The following is a 19,744-nucleotide window of genomic DNA, read 5'->3' on the forward strand; positions in this document are numbered from 1 at the left end:
CCCTTCTTCATGTACAAGTATGTCCTTTACAAGTACAGGGTCATAATCACTCATGCTAGCCTTTTCTAGACATGTGCATGGACTCACAACCATTTTACTATGCAGAGTGTCTTGGTCCCTACACGTCAAGTGATAAGCAGTGAGATTTCAGATATACTAGTCTCTTCCTCCAACTAATTAACGATAGCAACTCTTTCATCATGATGTCCTCATCATGGAGTTGTGACCCTTCTTCATGTTCAATTATCTCCTTTACAAGTACAGAGTCATCATCACTCTAGATAAAAGGGTGAGTGTAAATCAGCACCTTTGCGAAACTGTTAGTTGTTGTGCTACAACAAGCGGCCAAAACTGGTGAATGCCTGAGACGTCTTCTCTGGCTATTTTTCTGAGGTAGTGGTTAGCAAACACCGTATCAAAATGCAGCCATCCATTATAGATGTAAGTGAGCAATTTCCGCGTAGAGCGAGTGTAGCTGCTAGAGCCCTAACTTCATGTGCATTTGAGGGTCATGAAAGTTCAAGTCCTGCTGCTTTATTGGCTGTCTTTATAACGGCTCTCATCTATACTGAGATCATATTCAATGATATTTCCATAGGTTTCTCAGAAGATAAGGGGATGAATAGGCGCTTGAATTTTCACCTCTGTGATTTCGTTGGAGACACACTCTGACAGGGCTCAAAGAAAAGTCCTGTGTATCGTCTGGTCCAAGGACTGTAGATCATGCCGGGATATAGAATTGTCTATCTAGCTGTCCAGGCAGTTCATTGTGGCAATAAAGTCCCATCTCATATTGCTATCTCAGTTTCAAGTGTGCGATGTCATGATGTCATGATGTTCAACAAAAATCCTGTACCACTGGTAAGATGTTGTAATACAATATTCAGATCCCAAGCCGGTGCCTTGAATTTTGTTGTTGGTCCTCCAACTTGAACAAGAGGATAATGGCGAGTATTTCTGGCACTTTCATCAGCTTTATCTGTTTCCATGGTGATAATGGACTTAAATGTCACCATGTTAAATTGATAAGGTAGAACGTCTGAGTCCTTGAGTATATTGTAAATAATCCGCCAATTGAGGATGTGTGACTTTGAATGCTGTAAAGACTTTCCACTTGGTATATGCTTCAAATCACATCCATTTGTCATCAAATGTGCGAGTCAATCTGCGTTCTTGCAGAATATCCTTGTTTCTTCAAACAAGCATTAATACAATTAATATGTGCAATTGGAACAATGATGGGTCCCCATGAGCTTGTTTGGTGTGCGGATGGACAAGACAATTCCTCCAATCTGGTAGTTTTAGTGATGGTTTTCCTAGTTCATCTATGAGTATTGGAAACCATTCCCTCACTGGCCAATAAGGCACAACCAAGGTCAGTTGTAGCATCCTCATTTGTTTGATCCTTCTGATTACTTTTGGTAGTAGAACTGTCCACCCTAGCAGGTACAGTTTCAGTGTCTCCTGTTGGGCTATCTGATCCAAAATGCCCAGGTGGGTACTCAGGAACCATTGTAATGGTTTTAATTGCAGTCTTCCCCTTTGGATCAAGAGCTGAGATGAGTAGACTGCTATTGTCGTAGTGGGAACAGAGAGAGTAGTGCTTGTGCTGTCATGGCTTGAATCTTGCACCAACAATTCTGTGTTGTGACGAACCTTACTCAAAGGAATGCAGAACTTAAGTCAGATCTAACTCTGACTTCAATAATCTACTGGTAATATGATATCGTACTGTGTACCCCATACTCATTGCTGCAGAGACGCTCCAGTCCACTGAATAATCACGAAAACAGTCCTAAGGGTGAGGTAATATAAACAGGTACATGCTTCATCTGTAATGAAGATGTTGGTACTAGAATCATATGCCATGAAGATCCTTCATATTTCGTTTCCAATCACCAACAGTCTAAGTTGAGAACAGACTGTCATCAAAATTGAACTATTTCCGTGTTGGAATGGTTGTTTCCGTCTGAGGACAACTTCCTGTCGTGAACTGTGACACACATTTTGAGCTGGGGGTTGTCCCCAGTGGACCAAACAGATTCCATTATGTGACATCACTGGTGTTGTAGCTCAAATGACCCTCATGAAATCCTGTGCAGGCAGTTATTCCCTGGGAAGCACTCGGCTTGTCTGTTCTCTGTTGTTTGGCTTGTCCTGGAAACAAATGAGTCAGCATGTGTATAGATGACTGAGGAAAAGTGCATGAAACCTTCCACCGCTTAATATTGACGCAGGAAGACTGTCTTCCCACAAGTTGTATCTGCATTCTCCAACTACAGATAATGCGTTCTCATCTCATGCAGATGTTGTGAAGCAATATCCACACTTGCTCCATGTTGCAAAATGGTTGACTGAAGTAACCTGGTTCAATGGGGCATCATAACATTATCTTGAAAAAAAGCAACTCAAAGGTTACTGTATTGTGCACAGTTGGCACCAACTTCTTTATGCAACTTCATCAACACCTCCTCCCCCTCCAAATGACAGCACCGACCAAGGAGTTTCTAAGAATTTGTTGAATTCCTCCCTCCTGGTGCACGACAACCATGATACTTGACTCCTCAAAGGAGTAAGTCGCACTAATGTAGGTGCCAGATGCTCGGATATGAGTGCTGAATCTTCTTTGAAGTAAGTAGAGCTCTTCAAAAGTGGAGTTCTTCCAATTCATAATTGATTCATATGGTGAAGAGGAAATCTTCTGGCATTAAATGGCGACTTTGTTAAAGGCCTTTGGTGGAGATTACAGACCACAGCGCTAATGCTCTGAGCAAGCGTCTCTCCAAATGTCGTCCCTTCTGTGAATGTCTGTATTCTCTTTCCGCATTTGAGGATCACTAGTAGAATAATCCACCTTCCGCAATGCAAGGATGTAGATCCATGACGACCCATATCTCAATCAGCAGTGGGAATCATCTTCTTCTATGACTTGTTCGTTTTTTGTAAGGAATGCCAGTGAAGCAGCCCAGAATAACCCACCACCAGATTATACCCTGGAGTAAACTATATGCTAGCCCATTTTTCCCCCACTGGTATATTTTGGACCAAGCCAAAGTATACCCCTCCAGCCCAGACTATATCCCCAAAATACAAGAGTCATCAAAAGATGACATATCCCCCCTGCCCCCACATGTTTGAAAGGACAAATCAGTGACAGTTACGCATTGTTTTTTTAGACTAAGTTTAAATTGTTTCCATGCAATTCATGAAAATTATAAATGCCATATATCTGTAACCAGCAAAGTCACAATTTCAAGATCTGTCTCATATAACTTTTGAAAGATCTGTTGAAAGATATGAAATGGTTTTAGCGTTGTGCTCTAGGAACGAAGCCCATACCTCCATTTTGAGACTAAGTACGAAACATCTGAAACGTTTCCATGGAAACCAAAAAAATAATACATCACAAATCCTTTAAAAACCAAAAGGCACCACTTTGGGGTCTGCCAGACATATCTACCAAGTTTTACTGACAGATATTAAGAAGTTTTTGAGATCTGCTCTGGAAACGAAACACACCTCTCATGTTTCAGACTAGGTCCAAAAAGTTTCCATGGAAACCGAGTAAATAACAAGAGTCATCAGAAGATGACATATCCCTCTGGCCCCAACATATTTGAAAGGACAAATCATCAGACAGTTACTTATTGTGTTTTTAGACCAAGTCTGAATTGTTTCCATGGAACTCATGAAAAATATAAATGCCATATATCTGTAATCAGAAAAAGTCACCATTTCAAGATCTGTCTCGTATATCTGCCAAGATCTTTTGAAAGATATGAAATGGTTTTCGAGTTGTGCTCCGGAAATGAAGTCAGCAACATGTTCATGGAATCGAGAAAATAATACATCAAAAAAAAAAAAAAAATAGCAAAAGGCACCACTTTGGGGTCTGTCACACATATCTACCAAGTTTTACTGACAGATATTAAGAAGTTTTTCAGTTCTGCTCCAATAACGAAACGCACCTCTCACTTTTGAGAGTAAGTCAAAAAAGTTTCCATGGGAACTGAGAAAATGATAAATCACTAAAACCCTGAAATAGCAAAAGGCACCACTTTAGGCTAAGATTGATACATCTACCAAGTTTTGCAGAAAAATATTGAACGGTATTTGAGTTGTGCTCCGGAAACAAAGTCCATCCCTCCATTTTGAGACTAAGTATGAAATGTTTCCATGGAAACCAAGAAAATAAGAAATCACAAAAACCTGTACATAGCAAAAGGCACCACTTCAGCTTCTGACTGATATACCTACCAAGTGGTGCAGAAAAATATTGAACGGTTTTGAGTTATGCTCCAGAAACAAAGCCCACCCCACCATTAGACTAACACCAAAATGTTCCATGGAAAAACAAAAAAAAAAAAATAAAAATGCCAAAACTCTGTAAATAGCAAAAGGCAGAATGATAGGTTGAGATTATTTTATCTATCAAGTTTGGTCTAAAAATATTGAATGGTTTCTGAGTTATGCTCCGGAAACAAAATGATTACAGACGGATGGATGAGGCGTCGACTATATCCCCCCACATTAAATGCCGGGGGTATAAAAAACGGGGACTTTCCCAAAATATAGGAAGCATATATAGGGAATCCACAATAGGGGTAATGGAACCAGGTACTTCATGAAGGCTTAATTTGGGTAAGTAACACTTATGTTGAACCTGGTCCAAAACCGCTATTGTATGTACTACTGACGGACATAACAAATGCGGATCGGACGGAGACAAACAATACGTATACCGGAAGCCCAATTTCATCAAATATTGGAAACAAAATATAAAAGGATATACATGCCATATAGCGACTCCAAGATGTTCATGTGACCGATACGAGTGCGAAGGGATAAAGGGAGGCTACTTGTGGTTGAGTGTGATTGTATGTCCACTTCAAGAAGGGAACTTCAAAGGGATTTCAAGTGTTCCACTTTCTTTGCATGGAGGGAGGAAATAAGCATAATAGCATGAGCCAAGATTAGAAAAAAATTAATGCATCTGTCATGTGATGAGAGGATCACATACCTGTCATCATCTGGATTCTCTTCGTCCACACCCAGTACAGCTTCTGGAACCCCAGGGATCATGTAGAGCTGCTGAAGCACTGAGTTCATGTAGCATGTTGCTCCTGCATTTTTGAGCCCCACATAGCCACACACTGCCCTCCCATCGACAGGTGGCATGTACTGCAAATACCATTTTATAAAAACATTTTTAGTGATATCACAGCATCTGATGGGCTAACCCAGCATTTTCATATCATGTTTCTGTTTCCCAAAAACAGATCCAATGATATCAGTCTTATACTGCATTATAACTGATGTATTGTTGTCAACAATGCATTGTTTACCACTGTTTACACAGACTGCATGATAAATGTTTTGGTAAATAAATATGGTACAGTATTACTGCAAGCACATACCTCCCATTCATTTGCACAATCCAGGTTAGGTTGATGATGCATCTGTAACAACTGTTTACACACATTCTTCAGATTCAAAGGGCTCTGATAGGCTAGCTCTGTCAGCAGTTGATAAGCCGCAACACGGGATTCAGAGTTGGAACATCTTGATAACACACAAGAATCAGTACATAATGAAGCTGAAATCATTTCTTATTCGTATCAATTAACATACAGTCCTGTTATGTACCTACCTAAATAGAGATATAAGACATAAAACAGATGCTCTATACCCTCATAACATAGCAGTACCCATGGGTGACAAATCATTACTGTATATGATTATATTCATATGGTTTGACACATTTGACCTTATCATAGTAAGTGGGTCAATTGGGTTATTCACAATAATCAAACAATAGTTATCACTGTTCAAAGTTCTAAAAATATGACCTCTATTACATCAATGCTATAGATCCTGTATTTTGGCTGTCATGATTAAAGAAACAGACAAATGAGAGGCTGTTTGTCTCTGATGCCACTTCAAAGTTGATTAGGATCACATATAAAAATCCAGGAGAGATCTGATGAATATAGAACTCCACTTTTCTTTCTTGTGTGTTACTGACATAAGTTGAACTCTACTGACTGACCTCTTAAACAGAAGTAGAACATTCATATTTCTGAATATGTTTTTTTCTCTCTCAGAGAACATATCAGGAGCAATGAAAAGTTTTTATACCTACCCGATGCTAGACATAACTTGATCCTCCCAACCCTACCCAAACTGACAGTTCAGGAACACAAAGACAGTTGAAACAGACTGAAAACCATGTTTGTTTCCCCTTTGTTATCAACCTTAGGCCTGTGCTACCTTATACTCTATACTGTATGCTTCACAGCATGGACAGCCGTAACAGAATGATAAGATGGTCCAGGTGGGTGGAAATCTGAACTACCAGGTTAGCCAAGTCACATGATGACCTCCAGAAACAACCTTCCATGATGCTCTGAATGGAAGTGATTGTATGGAGGGCTCAGATCTCTTAGGAAATACATGCATTCATAGCCAAGGTTGAGGTCTGTGCTACTGAAGTCTGGGAAGTCGGAGGTGATCAAAATCAACTGAGGCCCAGGCTTGACAACCTTCCTGGCCTGAAAACCTTTCCCACTTTCCTTGAATGAGACTTGTCTCTTCTGCTGTGTCAGAGATCCACTCACCAGAACTTATTCAGCAGGTACCTTGACTGGAGTGCAGGTTCTTACCTTGACATTTTACAAACCTTCCAACAGGAAATGAACCAGCAAGTTTCTGTCAACACAAACCTAGCCATCACCATGCACACCCTCAGAGGACAAAATTTCCCACAGACTGAGGAATATTTTCCCCAAAGGGAAGGACAAAATGTATTCAGATCCCTCAGGTTTACCCATGTTAACCAAATATAAAGCCAAACCACTTTGGAATCTGCCACACACATCTAGCAAGTTTTGCAGAAAAATATTGAGTGGTGTTTGAGTTATGCTCCAGAAACAAAGCCCACCTCACCATTAGACTAACACCAAAATGTTCCATGGAAAAACAAAAAAAAAAAAAAAAAATTGCCAAAACTCTGTAAATAGCAAAAGGCAGAACTATAGGTTGAGATTAATTTATCTATCAAGTTTGGTCTAAAAATATTGAATGGTTTCTGAGTTATGCTCCGGAAACAAAATGATGATGGATGGACAGACGAGGTGTCGACTATATCCCCTCGCATTACATGCCGGGGGGAATAAAAAGCCAGAAACTTCCATACCCATGCCCTTTTAGGAGCTGTGCCAAACGTAGATAACTTGGGTATCAGGACACAGACTTCAATCTGTCTCACCTGTCTCTCATTGGATCTGTCTGTTTGTATCAGGCTGGGAAGCCAAAGCACCATAAAGCATCAGGTACTAAGGTAAAACATACATAAATCATCACATACTGAGGTAAAAGATATATAAAGCATCAGGTACTAAGGTAAAACATACATAAAGCAACAAATCAAAAGGTAATATTTCCACTGAAACTTCTAAGAACACTGTGGTTAGTAATATGTTTGAACTCACTTGGGGTTGAATTCTGCCAGTGACATCTCTGTGTTTGACTGGTTCAGACTGTCCATCATCAGCTTAGATGCAGGGAAGAGAAAGTCATGAAGGATATCTCCTGCAAGGGTGTTTCCTGGAACACAGTACGTCATAAAATACTCACTTCTTGCCAGGTGTACATGTCTCACATACCACCCTATTGTAATGTTAGCACTGCACCTGAGTAACTCATAACTTATAAGTTTTATCACTACAGTAGAACACGGATATAACGAACTCCAAGGGACCAAGGGATTTAGTTCACTATATCCGTTGTTCGTTATTCACGTTTGACCGCCATATTGGCTTATAGAGATGAAGAGACACGTATATACATGGGCTACATATTTTTATTCTTGTACATTGACATTAAAATTCTGATTTCATTGTTCAAATACATTATCTAGAACATGTTTAACAATCACAACACAGGCAAGGTGTGCACATTCTTGAAGCATCTAGGCTTTTCTGACTTTCCGACGACTAACAGCGTAAGTTTTTCACTTCCAGTCATGTTTGGCTCTACCAACAATGTTATCCTCTCCTTAGAATATTTTCCACCACTGCATTTTTCCGACTTGAAATGAAGCGTTCTGTTTGGCTTCATTTTGTAGAAGAGGCCAGCTTCGTCAGCATTAAAAATGTTTTCAGGTTTGTATTCCTCAAGATAGCCAGGTAGACGAGTTTTCAGCCAATCATTGACGAGGTTGGGGTCAACTGATGCACTTTCCCCGTGAGCTGATTTGCATACGATACCACGCCTCTGTTTGAACCTGTCAATCAAAGCACTGTTGCAACTGAAATCTAAATGACCTAACTTGGATGCCAATTCATTTGCCTTAGTCTGCAACATGGGACCACTCAAGGGAATGTTTTCACTTCTCGCTCCTTGAAACCATTTGTAGAGCGCATCTTCCACATCTTGGTGATTTGCAGTTCGTTACAACTTCTTGCGGGCGGGGCCGAAATCACTAGAGACACATTTTGCCAGTATCGAGTCGCGATTCTTAATAATGGAACTAAGTGTTGATTTCGAAATGCCAAAGTCGACAGCGATGTTTGTCTTCGATCTTACTCCTGATTAAACAGCCTGGATTATCTGAAGCTTTGTGTCAAAGGTGATAGCTTTACGTTTGCCTGCCATAGCGACGAGAGCGAACTGAAGATCTGTGTATCAGTCAAGCTTTTAAACACGATATGTTTCTTTTGTTAATTAATTAATGACTATCAAACAATGTTGATTCACCGCCAACCAGGTTAAACAATGTTTAATTCACCGCCAACGAGGTTAAACAATGTTGATTCACCACCCACAAGGTTGATGTATACCGCTAAGTCGCTGAGTTGACACTGAGCTGACACTGAGTGAGTTCACTACTCACGTCGTTAATTGGGCTTAGGGTCAGGAAATCAGTTCGCTATAACCGTTAATTCGCTACTCACGAGTTCGTTATTCACGTATAATTTTAATGATATTATAAAGGGACCATTGACGGGACTTTTAAATTTGTTCGCTATATCCGTTTGTTCGCTATATCCGTGTTCGCTATATCCATGTTCTACTGTATATCTTTTCATTCAGTAGTGTTGGCTGATAAGGTAGATTTTTTTACTTAAGTTAGCTTGCCTTTTACTAACATAACCAGAAACCTGATGCAATGTATGATTTCAAGTATTTCAGATATTTACATACTTACCTCTTATCATCATTATATGAATACTTGCCATATTCATCGAAAACAGACTCCACAAGTCAAGATTGATGCTAACCTAACACTCGCCAAGGTGGTTCAATTGAAGACATCCGGCTGACCGGTAATGTTAATGCAGTCTCATGTGGAAACGTGGGAAAGTCATTCCTTTCGTTGAGAATGAAAGGTAGAACGATGACAGTGGGGAGGTAGAGATGACTTGAGCAGTCAACGCTCCAGGGAGTTGAGATTAATAATACTATGTGACGCTGAGACGGACATCCAATGATCGAGGGAAACAAATAAGAGCGCCTTGAGCAAGCAATAGTTGCATGGATATGTGCACTATATAAATATCCAACAATAATAACAAAAAAAATAATAATAAGAGGCCAGTATGTAAATATCTAAAACACTTGGATGATAAGAGGTTAGTACATAAATATAACAGGCACAATAGGTGAGGCACGCTCACTTTTGCCCTGATACCAAGATCACTAGGTTCTATAAGGAAGAGAATAATGCCTCATACAATAGTGAGTAGAGAGATGCATTCAAAAATTCTGAAATTCTGAAACCTTTCCACATCCTCGACTGCCACATGTCGAAGGTAGTGGCTGGCAAAAACAATATTCAATTTCCAAAAACAGCATCCATAATTGTAGGGACTGAACAATTCTGATGAACAGCCACTGTGGAGGCCAAAGCATGGATTTCATGAGGGTTATTCACTTTAGGAGGTGGTAACCCAGCAGCCTCGTAGGTACTGAGGATGGCCATCTGTAACCAGAGAGCCACTGTGTACCCACTGACCTCCCCTTTATAGCCTGACAACAATGGGATGAAGACATGTTTCTTCGCCATCTGTCTAGGAGATGATTTGGAAATGTACTCCCACAAAATTCTCATCGGAAATGGGGGAGTTCCTCTGTCTCCTCATCCCCTACTGTGGGGGAGAGAGGTGGGATGGTGAGCCTCCAACCTGGTTGCCCTTGTCACTTATTCTTTGCCATGAAGTCTGTACTGGGACTAGCAAATGAGAGCAAAAACGTCTGGATGAAGCATCCACTCCATGGGAAACGGTTTGCTGGGTCCAGCGAGAGTGTCCACCAGAATGTTCTTGCTACTGGGAATGAGCTTTGCTTGAACTACAACCTGCACCTGACCCAGTATCTCGAACGAATGGAACTTCTGATCTAGAAGACGCAGTGAGCTTGTGGTCCTCTGATGGCATATCACCCAAACAACCAATGAGGAAGTTGGAGCTGGCAAAGCGCTCCTGCCAATGACATACTGCAGTTCCAGACTATTGTGATATGCCAATCTTGCTGCTACTCTGGCCACAGCCACAAGACCATGAAGCCACTCAGATGAGCTCCCCAACCCTGCAGAAAGGCGTCCACAAAGACCTCCTAGTCTGGAATGAACACGCTCAAAGAGACTCCAGCACAGACGGGTGAGTCCACCAGCGAAGGTACTGATGTAAATGCAGCAGTAGTGGAATCCTGGCTTTGAGATCATCTGGTTCTATGAACGGTTTCAATAATTTTTGGAGAGGACGGAGCATGAGTCTCCCCATGATTATGAGGTCCTGTGCCGAGGTCAATGGCCTGCCAATTTCTCAAGTTGAGGACCTGCGTCAAGCCAGGCCTTCAAAAGTTTTTTAAAAGCCACTTGCTACAGGGCAAGTCACTTCAAGAAAGTAACTTGGCCTGATTATTTTCCACTTGCCCTCATTCTTATGATATAATCGTGATGATGTTAATGTGAAAGAATAAATCAACATGGTTGATGTCAATGTTTACTTGACTTCTTTTTTCCCTCTTTACAGGTAATAATTGGCAGTATTTTTTATACAGAACAGTCTCTGACTCTCATATTGTAGAAACTGAATTTAAATCAATACAAATATTATTACTAAAATGCTGGTGGCAAACTTGAAGCACTGTGAATCTGGCAATGAAGATGTGCCTGCTTGCTCATGGAGACCATGTCCCCTGACATGTCTTGTACCTTTACAGCCTGTCATCCACTTTTTGATTGCTGACACTGGGGTCACTTGAAGTTTACATGTTTTGACTGCCTACTCAGTTGAATCAAACAATCAAAATTACCATCTTGGTGCGAGTAGAGATCCATGAAGGCTTTCATTTTTCTCTTGTCTCTTGCTGGACCTTAAAGTTGGGTAAGTTTCAACACCTTCAATATCCCCTGGAACTGTTGTGACAAAAAGGTCCTCCTTTTGGAACATGGGGGATACTTCAGTGAGTAGAGGGAGCACATCAAACAGAATAAATAAAGAATGTCTTAATGAAAGTCACAGGTTTTAATTTTCCTGATCAAGAATTGCAGAGTCGGTACTCCCACTAAGAATGGATAAACAGTTTGCTCCATTAATTTCTGACTGGAAGTCTTTTTTCGAACTATGTGAAATTGTTGAATAAACTTGCTTGCACCATCAATGTTTCTATAATTATGCCCTGTGTCAACACCAACCCTGTCAAGCAAGTCTAAGTGACCACTTAGTGGTTCTCCTTTGCTAGCAATGAGAAATGTTGTCATATCGTAATTCTTTTTGTCCATGCTTTTAAAACACTTCAAAAGTTTTCTGACTATCTCTACTTTATCGCAGCTTGTCCCAACCTCAAAATCACCGGTTTCACCGCTATGAATATAATATGACAAACACTCAGCATGAACAGCTGAACTGTCATGGATTTTCATATATTCAACTCTGAATTTTGAGTACCTACAGATAAAAGTGTTCTTTACTGCATGTCCCATGGATACAGATGGTAATCGTGCACAATATTCACAGGTCACAATGAACACAGGAACGCCAGCCAATTTAGGAGTTGTCCTGAGTTGGGGGTCTGATTTGAATTACAGATGGCCCGAAACGACTTGAGAGCTACCACCGTGGTTGATAAACCAAAGAACATTCCTTGTAGATCCCCTAATAGTGTAGTTAAACAGGCAAAAACAAGGAAAGGGCTGATGAAGCAACTTTCCCATAATTTCTGGCTCCAAAGCACACACAAAGAGAAAACCCGACTGACACACTGCAGTGGTATTAGCCAATGCTGCACACATATGACCAGCAATGTCACGTAGAGTACAAGATTGCCATCTCACCGTTGTGAGATTATCAGTCCTGGAAATATTACAGTATGGTTCAAAATTATTGAGAATAGCTAAAGCGTTTCATATTATTAAATGAGAACAAATCAGATAAAATTGAATGTGTTGTCAAAGTGAACTGACCTTTTCATGTTGTGTAGGTAACAATTCAATATTTTATCAAGTCTCCTTGAGCTTCACGGCACAGTCTAAGACGGGTAGGCATACTTCCTATCAGAGAGGTTAGTGTCTCGTGAGTTATGCTGTCCCAGTATCGGACCACTTCTCTCTTCACGTCTTCAATTTTTGTCAACCCCTTTTGATTCACACATTCCTTCATCATCCTCCAAATGTTCTCAATGGGATTTAAGTCAGGACTATATGCAGGAAATGGTAATGCAGTCACATTTTTCTCCTGAAACCACTGCTTGGCATGTTTTGCGGTGTGTTTAGGATCATTATCTTGCTGCAAAATCCAGTCATTTCCATAAAACACATGTGCACTTGGAAGGAGAAAATTATCTAATATGTTAGTGTAGCATTGGCTAGTCAGATTTCCCTCAAACACACACAGCGGGGTCGTTCCTAATAAGGATATCCCTCCCCATGCATGAAACTTTGGGCTGTATGTAGGTCGTCGATACAACGGTGCTGACGCAGACTTTGTCCATATTTTCACATTATTGGGATATACCCATATTGAGCTTTCATCAGTAAAAATCACATTTTCCCAGTCAAAGTTTTCATGTGCCAAACACCACTCAACACGCCTGTCTTTATGTTCTTGTTTCATGAGAGGAGAAGGAATTCCAGTCTTTTTCTCCCATCCAAGATCAATCAAATTTCTTCTAACTGTAGATTTTGATACAACTGTTGATCCCCTTTCTATCATTTCATACCTGATGTTGGAGATGCTTGCCCTTTGCTTTTTAGACGCTAAAATTCCCAGCCGGACGCGATCTGAGAAGTCCAATTTTCTGGGGCTCCCTGCTCCTTTCTGGTGCCCCAAATCCTTTCCCTCTTTAAAATTCTTCCTAATCCTATACACAGTAGAAAGAGGAGTTCCTGTTCACACTGCCAATGTATTTACATCATCAATTCCTTGATTACACAACTCAAAAATCAACCTTCTTTTATCTTCAGCAGACATTGTTGACAGTGCTGAGGAAAATGACGTCTGCTACAAATTCAGGGGAGGTAACTCTAATTGTACTATACTCAGTAGGCCAAGATGAGTTACCTCCCTTATACCATTACTTAGTTTTAAGTATCAGTGAATCAGTTGAGGTGTTAGGATAGCTCAAAGTAAGAAGAAAAATTCTCAATAATTATGAACCAGACTATATCTTCTTCCATGTCCAGCGGGATAGCCTCAGCAGCAGAGGCCAAGGCAGACACAGGACGCAACATTCTCTTCAACTCAGTGTGTCAGTGGTGGCCAATGTAAGAGTCTGAAGATCGATATGAGGAGACAGAAGTAGAGGAGAAACAATCCAAATCCTCATCCAGAGCCATGGAGTAGTCCGAGAAATCCAAAGAGTGAATAGGATGATCATCTCTGTGAGCCTTAGCTGCCCTAAATTATGATTTAAAGATTACTTGGCAAACTCTTCATCAAGCGAAACAACCAAATCCCAGACAATCGGGTGAGGCGGAAGATGAAGCTCTGGTGAGTCCAAAATGGTAAGCTTCTTATCCAGCCCAATGGCTGGAGAAGAGCATGAAGTCTGAAGCCTATCTGCCAACCAATCAAAAACAGCCTCCATGCCTCAGTGCGTCTCAGAATAAGATGTACAACTTCAATATCATACATTCTTTGGACTGTCTTCTAATATAGCACTTTGATTTGAAGAATGACATACGGTACTTGGAAATTGATCCAATCCATGAATGTCAATTGGAAGCTAGCCAGGTCACCACTACTTCAGTAGCCAATAAAGCAATGTGTATTCTCTTAATACTTCTAAAAAAACGTTGAAGTTTTAACTCACCTATCTCCTTCTTGTGTACTCCCTCACACGTCAGTAGTGTCTTGATCAGTTTCAGGTGCCCTCCAAGAAGTGTATTGTCTGTCTGGTGCAGTTCTGGGTTTTTGGACGGAACAAAGTTATTCAGCCATGCAATTTCATCCTCCAGCATAGATCCAACATCCACATGGAGACGGTTCTGATCACTCACTAGAACAAAGAGAAATCTTTCATTATCAAATGCCCTGCAACATGTTCATGAAAGTCCTATCCCATTACCCAGCTAATATCTCACTACTAGCACACACAATCCTCATCTCTCTTCCCACCTGATATCATAACTCTGGCACATCTAATTACCCAACTGATATCACATTGATACCACACACAATCCTCATCTCTCTTCTCACCTGATATCTTAACTCTGGCACACCTAATTACCAAGCTGATATCTCACTACTAGCACACACTATCTTCATCTCACTTCCCACCTGATATCTTAACTCTGGCACATCTGATTACCAAACTGATATCACACTGATAGCACACACAATCCTCATCTCACTTCCCACCTGATATCTTAACTCTGACACATCTAATTACCAAGCCGATATCTCACTCCTAGCACACACAATGTTCATCTCACTTCCCACCTGATATATCACCTCTGGCACACACAATCCATTATAAGAGTCATTCCATTATCCACCCGATATTTGCACACATTTTTTAGCAGTTATTTGCATAAAGTTACCAGGATGAAGGATGATATTGCATATTAGGTACATACAACCCTAATAAAAGTACCTTCTGATATCTCACAACAAGAACATCAAATTTGCCTCCGGATATCTTAATACCTGCAACTCACACACTAGTGTGTAATCCCATATAATTACCCTGCTAGTATCAGACTTGTAGCACATATGAGTCCAATATCATATTATCTCTCTACTGAGTAATGCTAACCCATAAACATTTCTTGGTTCTTTGTTGAACTGACTTACCAGAGAGACCCTCTAGCAGTCGACACCTGAGATCAAAGTACTGAGAGCACTGGTTCAACAATCTGCAAGAGAGTATTATAGTGCGTTCAAATATAACAGTATCATTTTACACATGAAGACATCAGAACTTAAAACATCTAATGAACTAACATCATTATCAAAGAAAGAAACATGTTCGTAATACATGAGCAGACGAACATGAGCAGCCTTGCACTCAAAAGTTTCCTGAATTTCCCCAAACCTTGCCTACTTCAGGCATGTGCCATCAGGGCCCCATTTAACAGAGCTATACAGCGCTACAATTGCCATACCTCCAATTCCTTAACACAGACTTACGACCACCCCTACATTGTTGCAACGTCAGAACGATTGTTTACATAACCTAACTCGTGGCAACAACATTGGAAAGTATGTATGTATCATTAACCACAGAAGAATGTACACTTTCTAACTTTAAAACTGTAATGGACACTTAGTAAATGTGACCTTTCATAATTAGACATTATTTCTTTCAGACTTGCGTGTCTAAAAATATATGGAGTGAAAATTAGTGTAGACATGTTGTCCAGACAAACACACTATGAACTGAGTAAAACTTGTTGCCATGGAAACAGGAAAAATCAATTAAATCACTTAGAATGACTAAGTACTAGCATTACTCGTACTGACGTGTCACATGTCAAACAATGGATACCTGAACAAAAGTCACTCAATCAGTACGTGGATAGGTTTCATGACACTTATCTGGAGATCAACAGCTTTGCTGACACTGACTAAACTGGTCCTTCATCAGTGCCAATTTATAAGAGTCATTCCATTTAAATTAATCCCTTTGAACTGTCTTAAGCTTATATGGCCCATGTAGCAAGTGTTCTTTTTAGGAAAACATCACTGAAAGCATACATGAGGAAGTACTCCACTAAATGGTGTTCAAGATTAGCGACAAACTTTAATATGCGATTGGATTTACTTCACATAAAACTTTCAGATGCAAGTAAGCTTTGAAACTGTCATACTAAACTATGTTTTGAGAATTAGGCAAGGCAAAAATATTGTGGCGCAAAAATGTCTGTTAGTCGCCACTCGCAAAAATATGACACAAAAATTTCGTGATTTACAGTATCTGCCAAGTTCTGTTACAACATCTCAAATGGTGCTATTGAAATGAAAACCACCCTGTTGTGAAATGAAGTACAAATATTGTTTCTTTGGAAGATGAGACACATGGAAATGCTAAAAACATACACAAAGCAAAAGGCACCACTTCAACTTCCGGTCAGCGTACTGACGGGTAAAGACGCTTGAGTCGTAGTGCTCTCACTATCGTTATTAATCTCTAATAATGAATGCCTCTGTGAGAAAATCAAGTGGCAAAAATGGTAAAGGGGGTGGTCAAGTCATCAGGGAGGGCGATACAGAGATGTTTTTGGCCAAATTAACTCTTCTCAGCATGATTCACCCCCCGCCATAATGGCAGCCAACGCGGAAAAGTTTGAAGAGCTTCTGGATAAACAGATGAAAAAAATATGTGGAAAACTAACTATGGAGATAAAGAAAGTGTTGCACCAAGTCGACGATATTGAAGGAGGCCTACAACCCCATTAAAAGGACATAACCAATCTGAAAACAAGTATGAAGGAGATGGAAAATGCTCTTAGAGAGGAGACTGCTGTGTGTAATCAAAGATGGCTGGAAACTTCATGCTATTCATGCCGAAGAAATTTACTTATCTACGGTATAATGGAATCTACTGGCGAAGAAGTTGGTAAGAAAATCAGGGATTTTCTGAAGACTTCTTTGATGTTACCTGAAAACACAGTCGATTCTATGCTGTTCACAAATGCCAACAGATTACCGAGAATGCCTCGCCCTGGCGGACACTTGGTACTGGGTCCTACCCCTATCATTGTTTCGATGTTTGACAGAAACAGTGTACTATTTGTTGCTTGAAACGAAATGAGGAATTCTAAGCAAAGTGGGGTGACAGATTTACCTGGTATCCTAAAAAAGAAAAGAGCAAATCTACTGACAAAAGTCAAGGAACTACGGCAGACTGGTGTGATTGCTCATTTCCAGGAATCTAACTCTGACATCTATATCGTCACCCAAAAGTCTCCTAACGACTAGTGGACAAAATTTGAACATTAGATCCAGAGATAAATCTGCAATTTCCCCAAGTTTCAGGAATTTCATGACAGAATATCGGTCCGTGTATGTGTTTTTCCTTTCTTGTGATTACTTTGACCGTGTGTTAAACTTGCAAATTCTTGGAAAATTCAACCAAAAAACCCTTTTTTTAGCTTTTCATGATAAATTGTTGACACATTTTGGCTACGATTTTGCTATGTGAAAGGCTTATGAGATCTACTAGATATTATTTACCAGCCACGAAAGACGGTGGAAATGAAATGGTATGCACTTTTGTATTGAAAAGGCAGAAGAAGAAGGATATTGTGTTTATCTTGTGATTTCTTGGATTATTCAACCAAAGACTTATGTTCTACTTTTCTTTATTAAAATAGTAAAATAATTCTGCTTGCTATAGTTTTGCTCTGTGAAGGGATCGACCAGCTCAAATGTGGACATACTACTTGCCAGCAACAAATGACAGTGGAAATGAAATGATATGCACCATCGTCTGGAAAGACACAATCAGCGTCTAATCTAGAACTGAAAATCTTGGGGGGATTTGTCGCCCCTTACAAAAAAAAGCAGGGGGGATTTGGAAAATGTAGAGGGGGAATTACTGTCTTTCAAAATAGTGTGGACGTATGAAAGTTATTGCAACCACCACCAGTGAAACTATTGCTCATTTTATTTTGGCTACAATAGTCACATATCATAGCACCAAGTTCATTTTGAGAGAGCCATGGCCATTCTTGCAACCATTTTTTTTCTGAAAAACATCTGGTTTGGGTTTTTTTTCAGAGTCAGAGGGACCGGGGTAAGTCTCAGGGTTTTGCTCCCCTTTCGATTCACACGTCTCCTTAAGAGACGTATCAGTCTGGGGAGACGTGGCGGACACTGTTGCTTTCTCAATGTTTTTTTGTGCAAAAAAGTTAGTTATTCTCATTATTTTGCGTGGCATTATTCACGCCAAATTACCACAAACCGCTGTAAATAAGAATTTCTTATTCATTTGTCGTCTGCAGCTTCAAGTGATAATATTGTCTGTGATTACACGATGCCATTTAGAAAGTGGTCAAATGCAACATATGTCATATTTGGGATTTCACTTTCTTAGTAAAGTACAAATTCTAGTACTTTTTTTTTTCGGTTGAGTCCCATCAGTCCATATGTTAATATTGTCTGATTTAGAAAATGAAGCTTAAACGAACTGATGTTCTAAAAAAGATCAACGAATCGGTGTTTTGCAAGTGCTGTACACAAGCACCATGTTTAGAGTTCACAGTCTAATGTTGTCAATTCATTAATTAATCAAACCATAACTTCCTTGAAAAATTTATCTATTTTCATACTGATATGAATGGAATTTCACTTCCCCAAAGCTAATAGTGGTTTTAACCACAGGAGGTTTCTCTGTTATGTTTACATGTTGTCACTCGAACTTGACTCTGTGGCCGACTCCGATTCAAAAAGTCCTTCCTTGTCAATATACAGCTTTTGTCGTCTGTTTTTTTCAAAGGTAGTTAGGGAGCAATTTGATCATTATTAGCACGAATCGCGTGTCCTAGAATAGACACTGCACAATAATGGCTTTCTGCATTTGAATATCCACCTTAATATCTCAGTATCCAGAGAATTTCGTTTGCATTTATATAATATTGTCCTTTCACAGAATTTCTATGTTAGTTAATTCCGTAAATTAGAAGAGTAGTTAATGGGGCAACAGTAGTCTGATGAGTGTAACACGTTTATCTCCCTTTACCTGTGAACTTGATTTATTATTAGACACACGCTGTTACAAGCCAATACAGCACTTGCTAAGGAGTGTATATCTGAAGGATTATGCATACATTCTTGTTATATCTGTTCTGAGTGTGTGAGCGAAATAGAGGTTAATATCTTTTTTTTTCATAAATCCTCTGGAAGGTCAAGTTTTTTTGTTTCTGTCATCATGTTTATTGAAGGGCGTCACATATATAATACACAGTCATGTCACACCAATGTGTCATCCCAGATAACAGTCTGTTCCATGGATGACAAATTTAGCTGTTGTTCTCAAAACTGTCGAGGCTTTGGAGATCCTAAAAAAAGGAAGGATGTTTTTAACTTTTTGAGAGCTTAGAAACACTCAATTTACTTGCTCCAAGATACCCATTTTGACAATAAGTTAAAGTTCTACATTCGAGCAGAATGGGATTTTGACTGTAATTTAAATTGTAATCATAGTCAATCCCGAGGTGTTGCAATTTTAATCAATAACAACTTATTGTACAAGATTCATAGGGTAATTAAAGGTGACAATGGGAATTTTCTGATTGCTG

General features: G+C 39.8%; 1 protein-coding gene across 1 annotated transcript in view; it reads right to left on the reverse strand.

Annotated features, from left to right (window-relative positions):
- Positions 1–19,744, reverse strand: part of LOC137290530 (ubiquitin carboxyl-terminal hydrolase 24-like) — a 177,129-nt gene that overhangs the window by 52,712 nt on the left and 104,673 nt on the right. Inside the window, exons 35-39 of the mRNA XM_067821545.1 lie at positions 15,297–15,358; positions 14,314–14,499; positions 7,491–7,605; positions 5,418–5,562; positions 5,021–5,181 (exon numbers count right to left, since the gene is read on the reverse strand). Of these exons, the coding sequence (XP_067677646.1) occupies positions 5,021–5,181; positions 5,418–5,562; positions 7,491–7,605; positions 14,314–14,499; positions 15,297–15,358 (669 nt within the window). The remainder of the gene's footprint in view (positions 1–5,020; positions 5,182–5,417; positions 5,563–7,490; positions 7,606–14,313; positions 14,500–15,296; positions 15,359–19,744) is intronic.

Source organism: Haliotis asinina, chromosome 7, assembly GCF_037392515.1.
Source record: "Haliotis asinina isolate JCU_RB_2024 chromosome 7, JCU_Hal_asi_v2, whole genome shotgun sequence".
Classification (NCBI taxonomy): Eukaryota; Metazoa; Mollusca; class Gastropoda; order Lepetellida; family Haliotidae; genus Haliotis; species Haliotis asinina.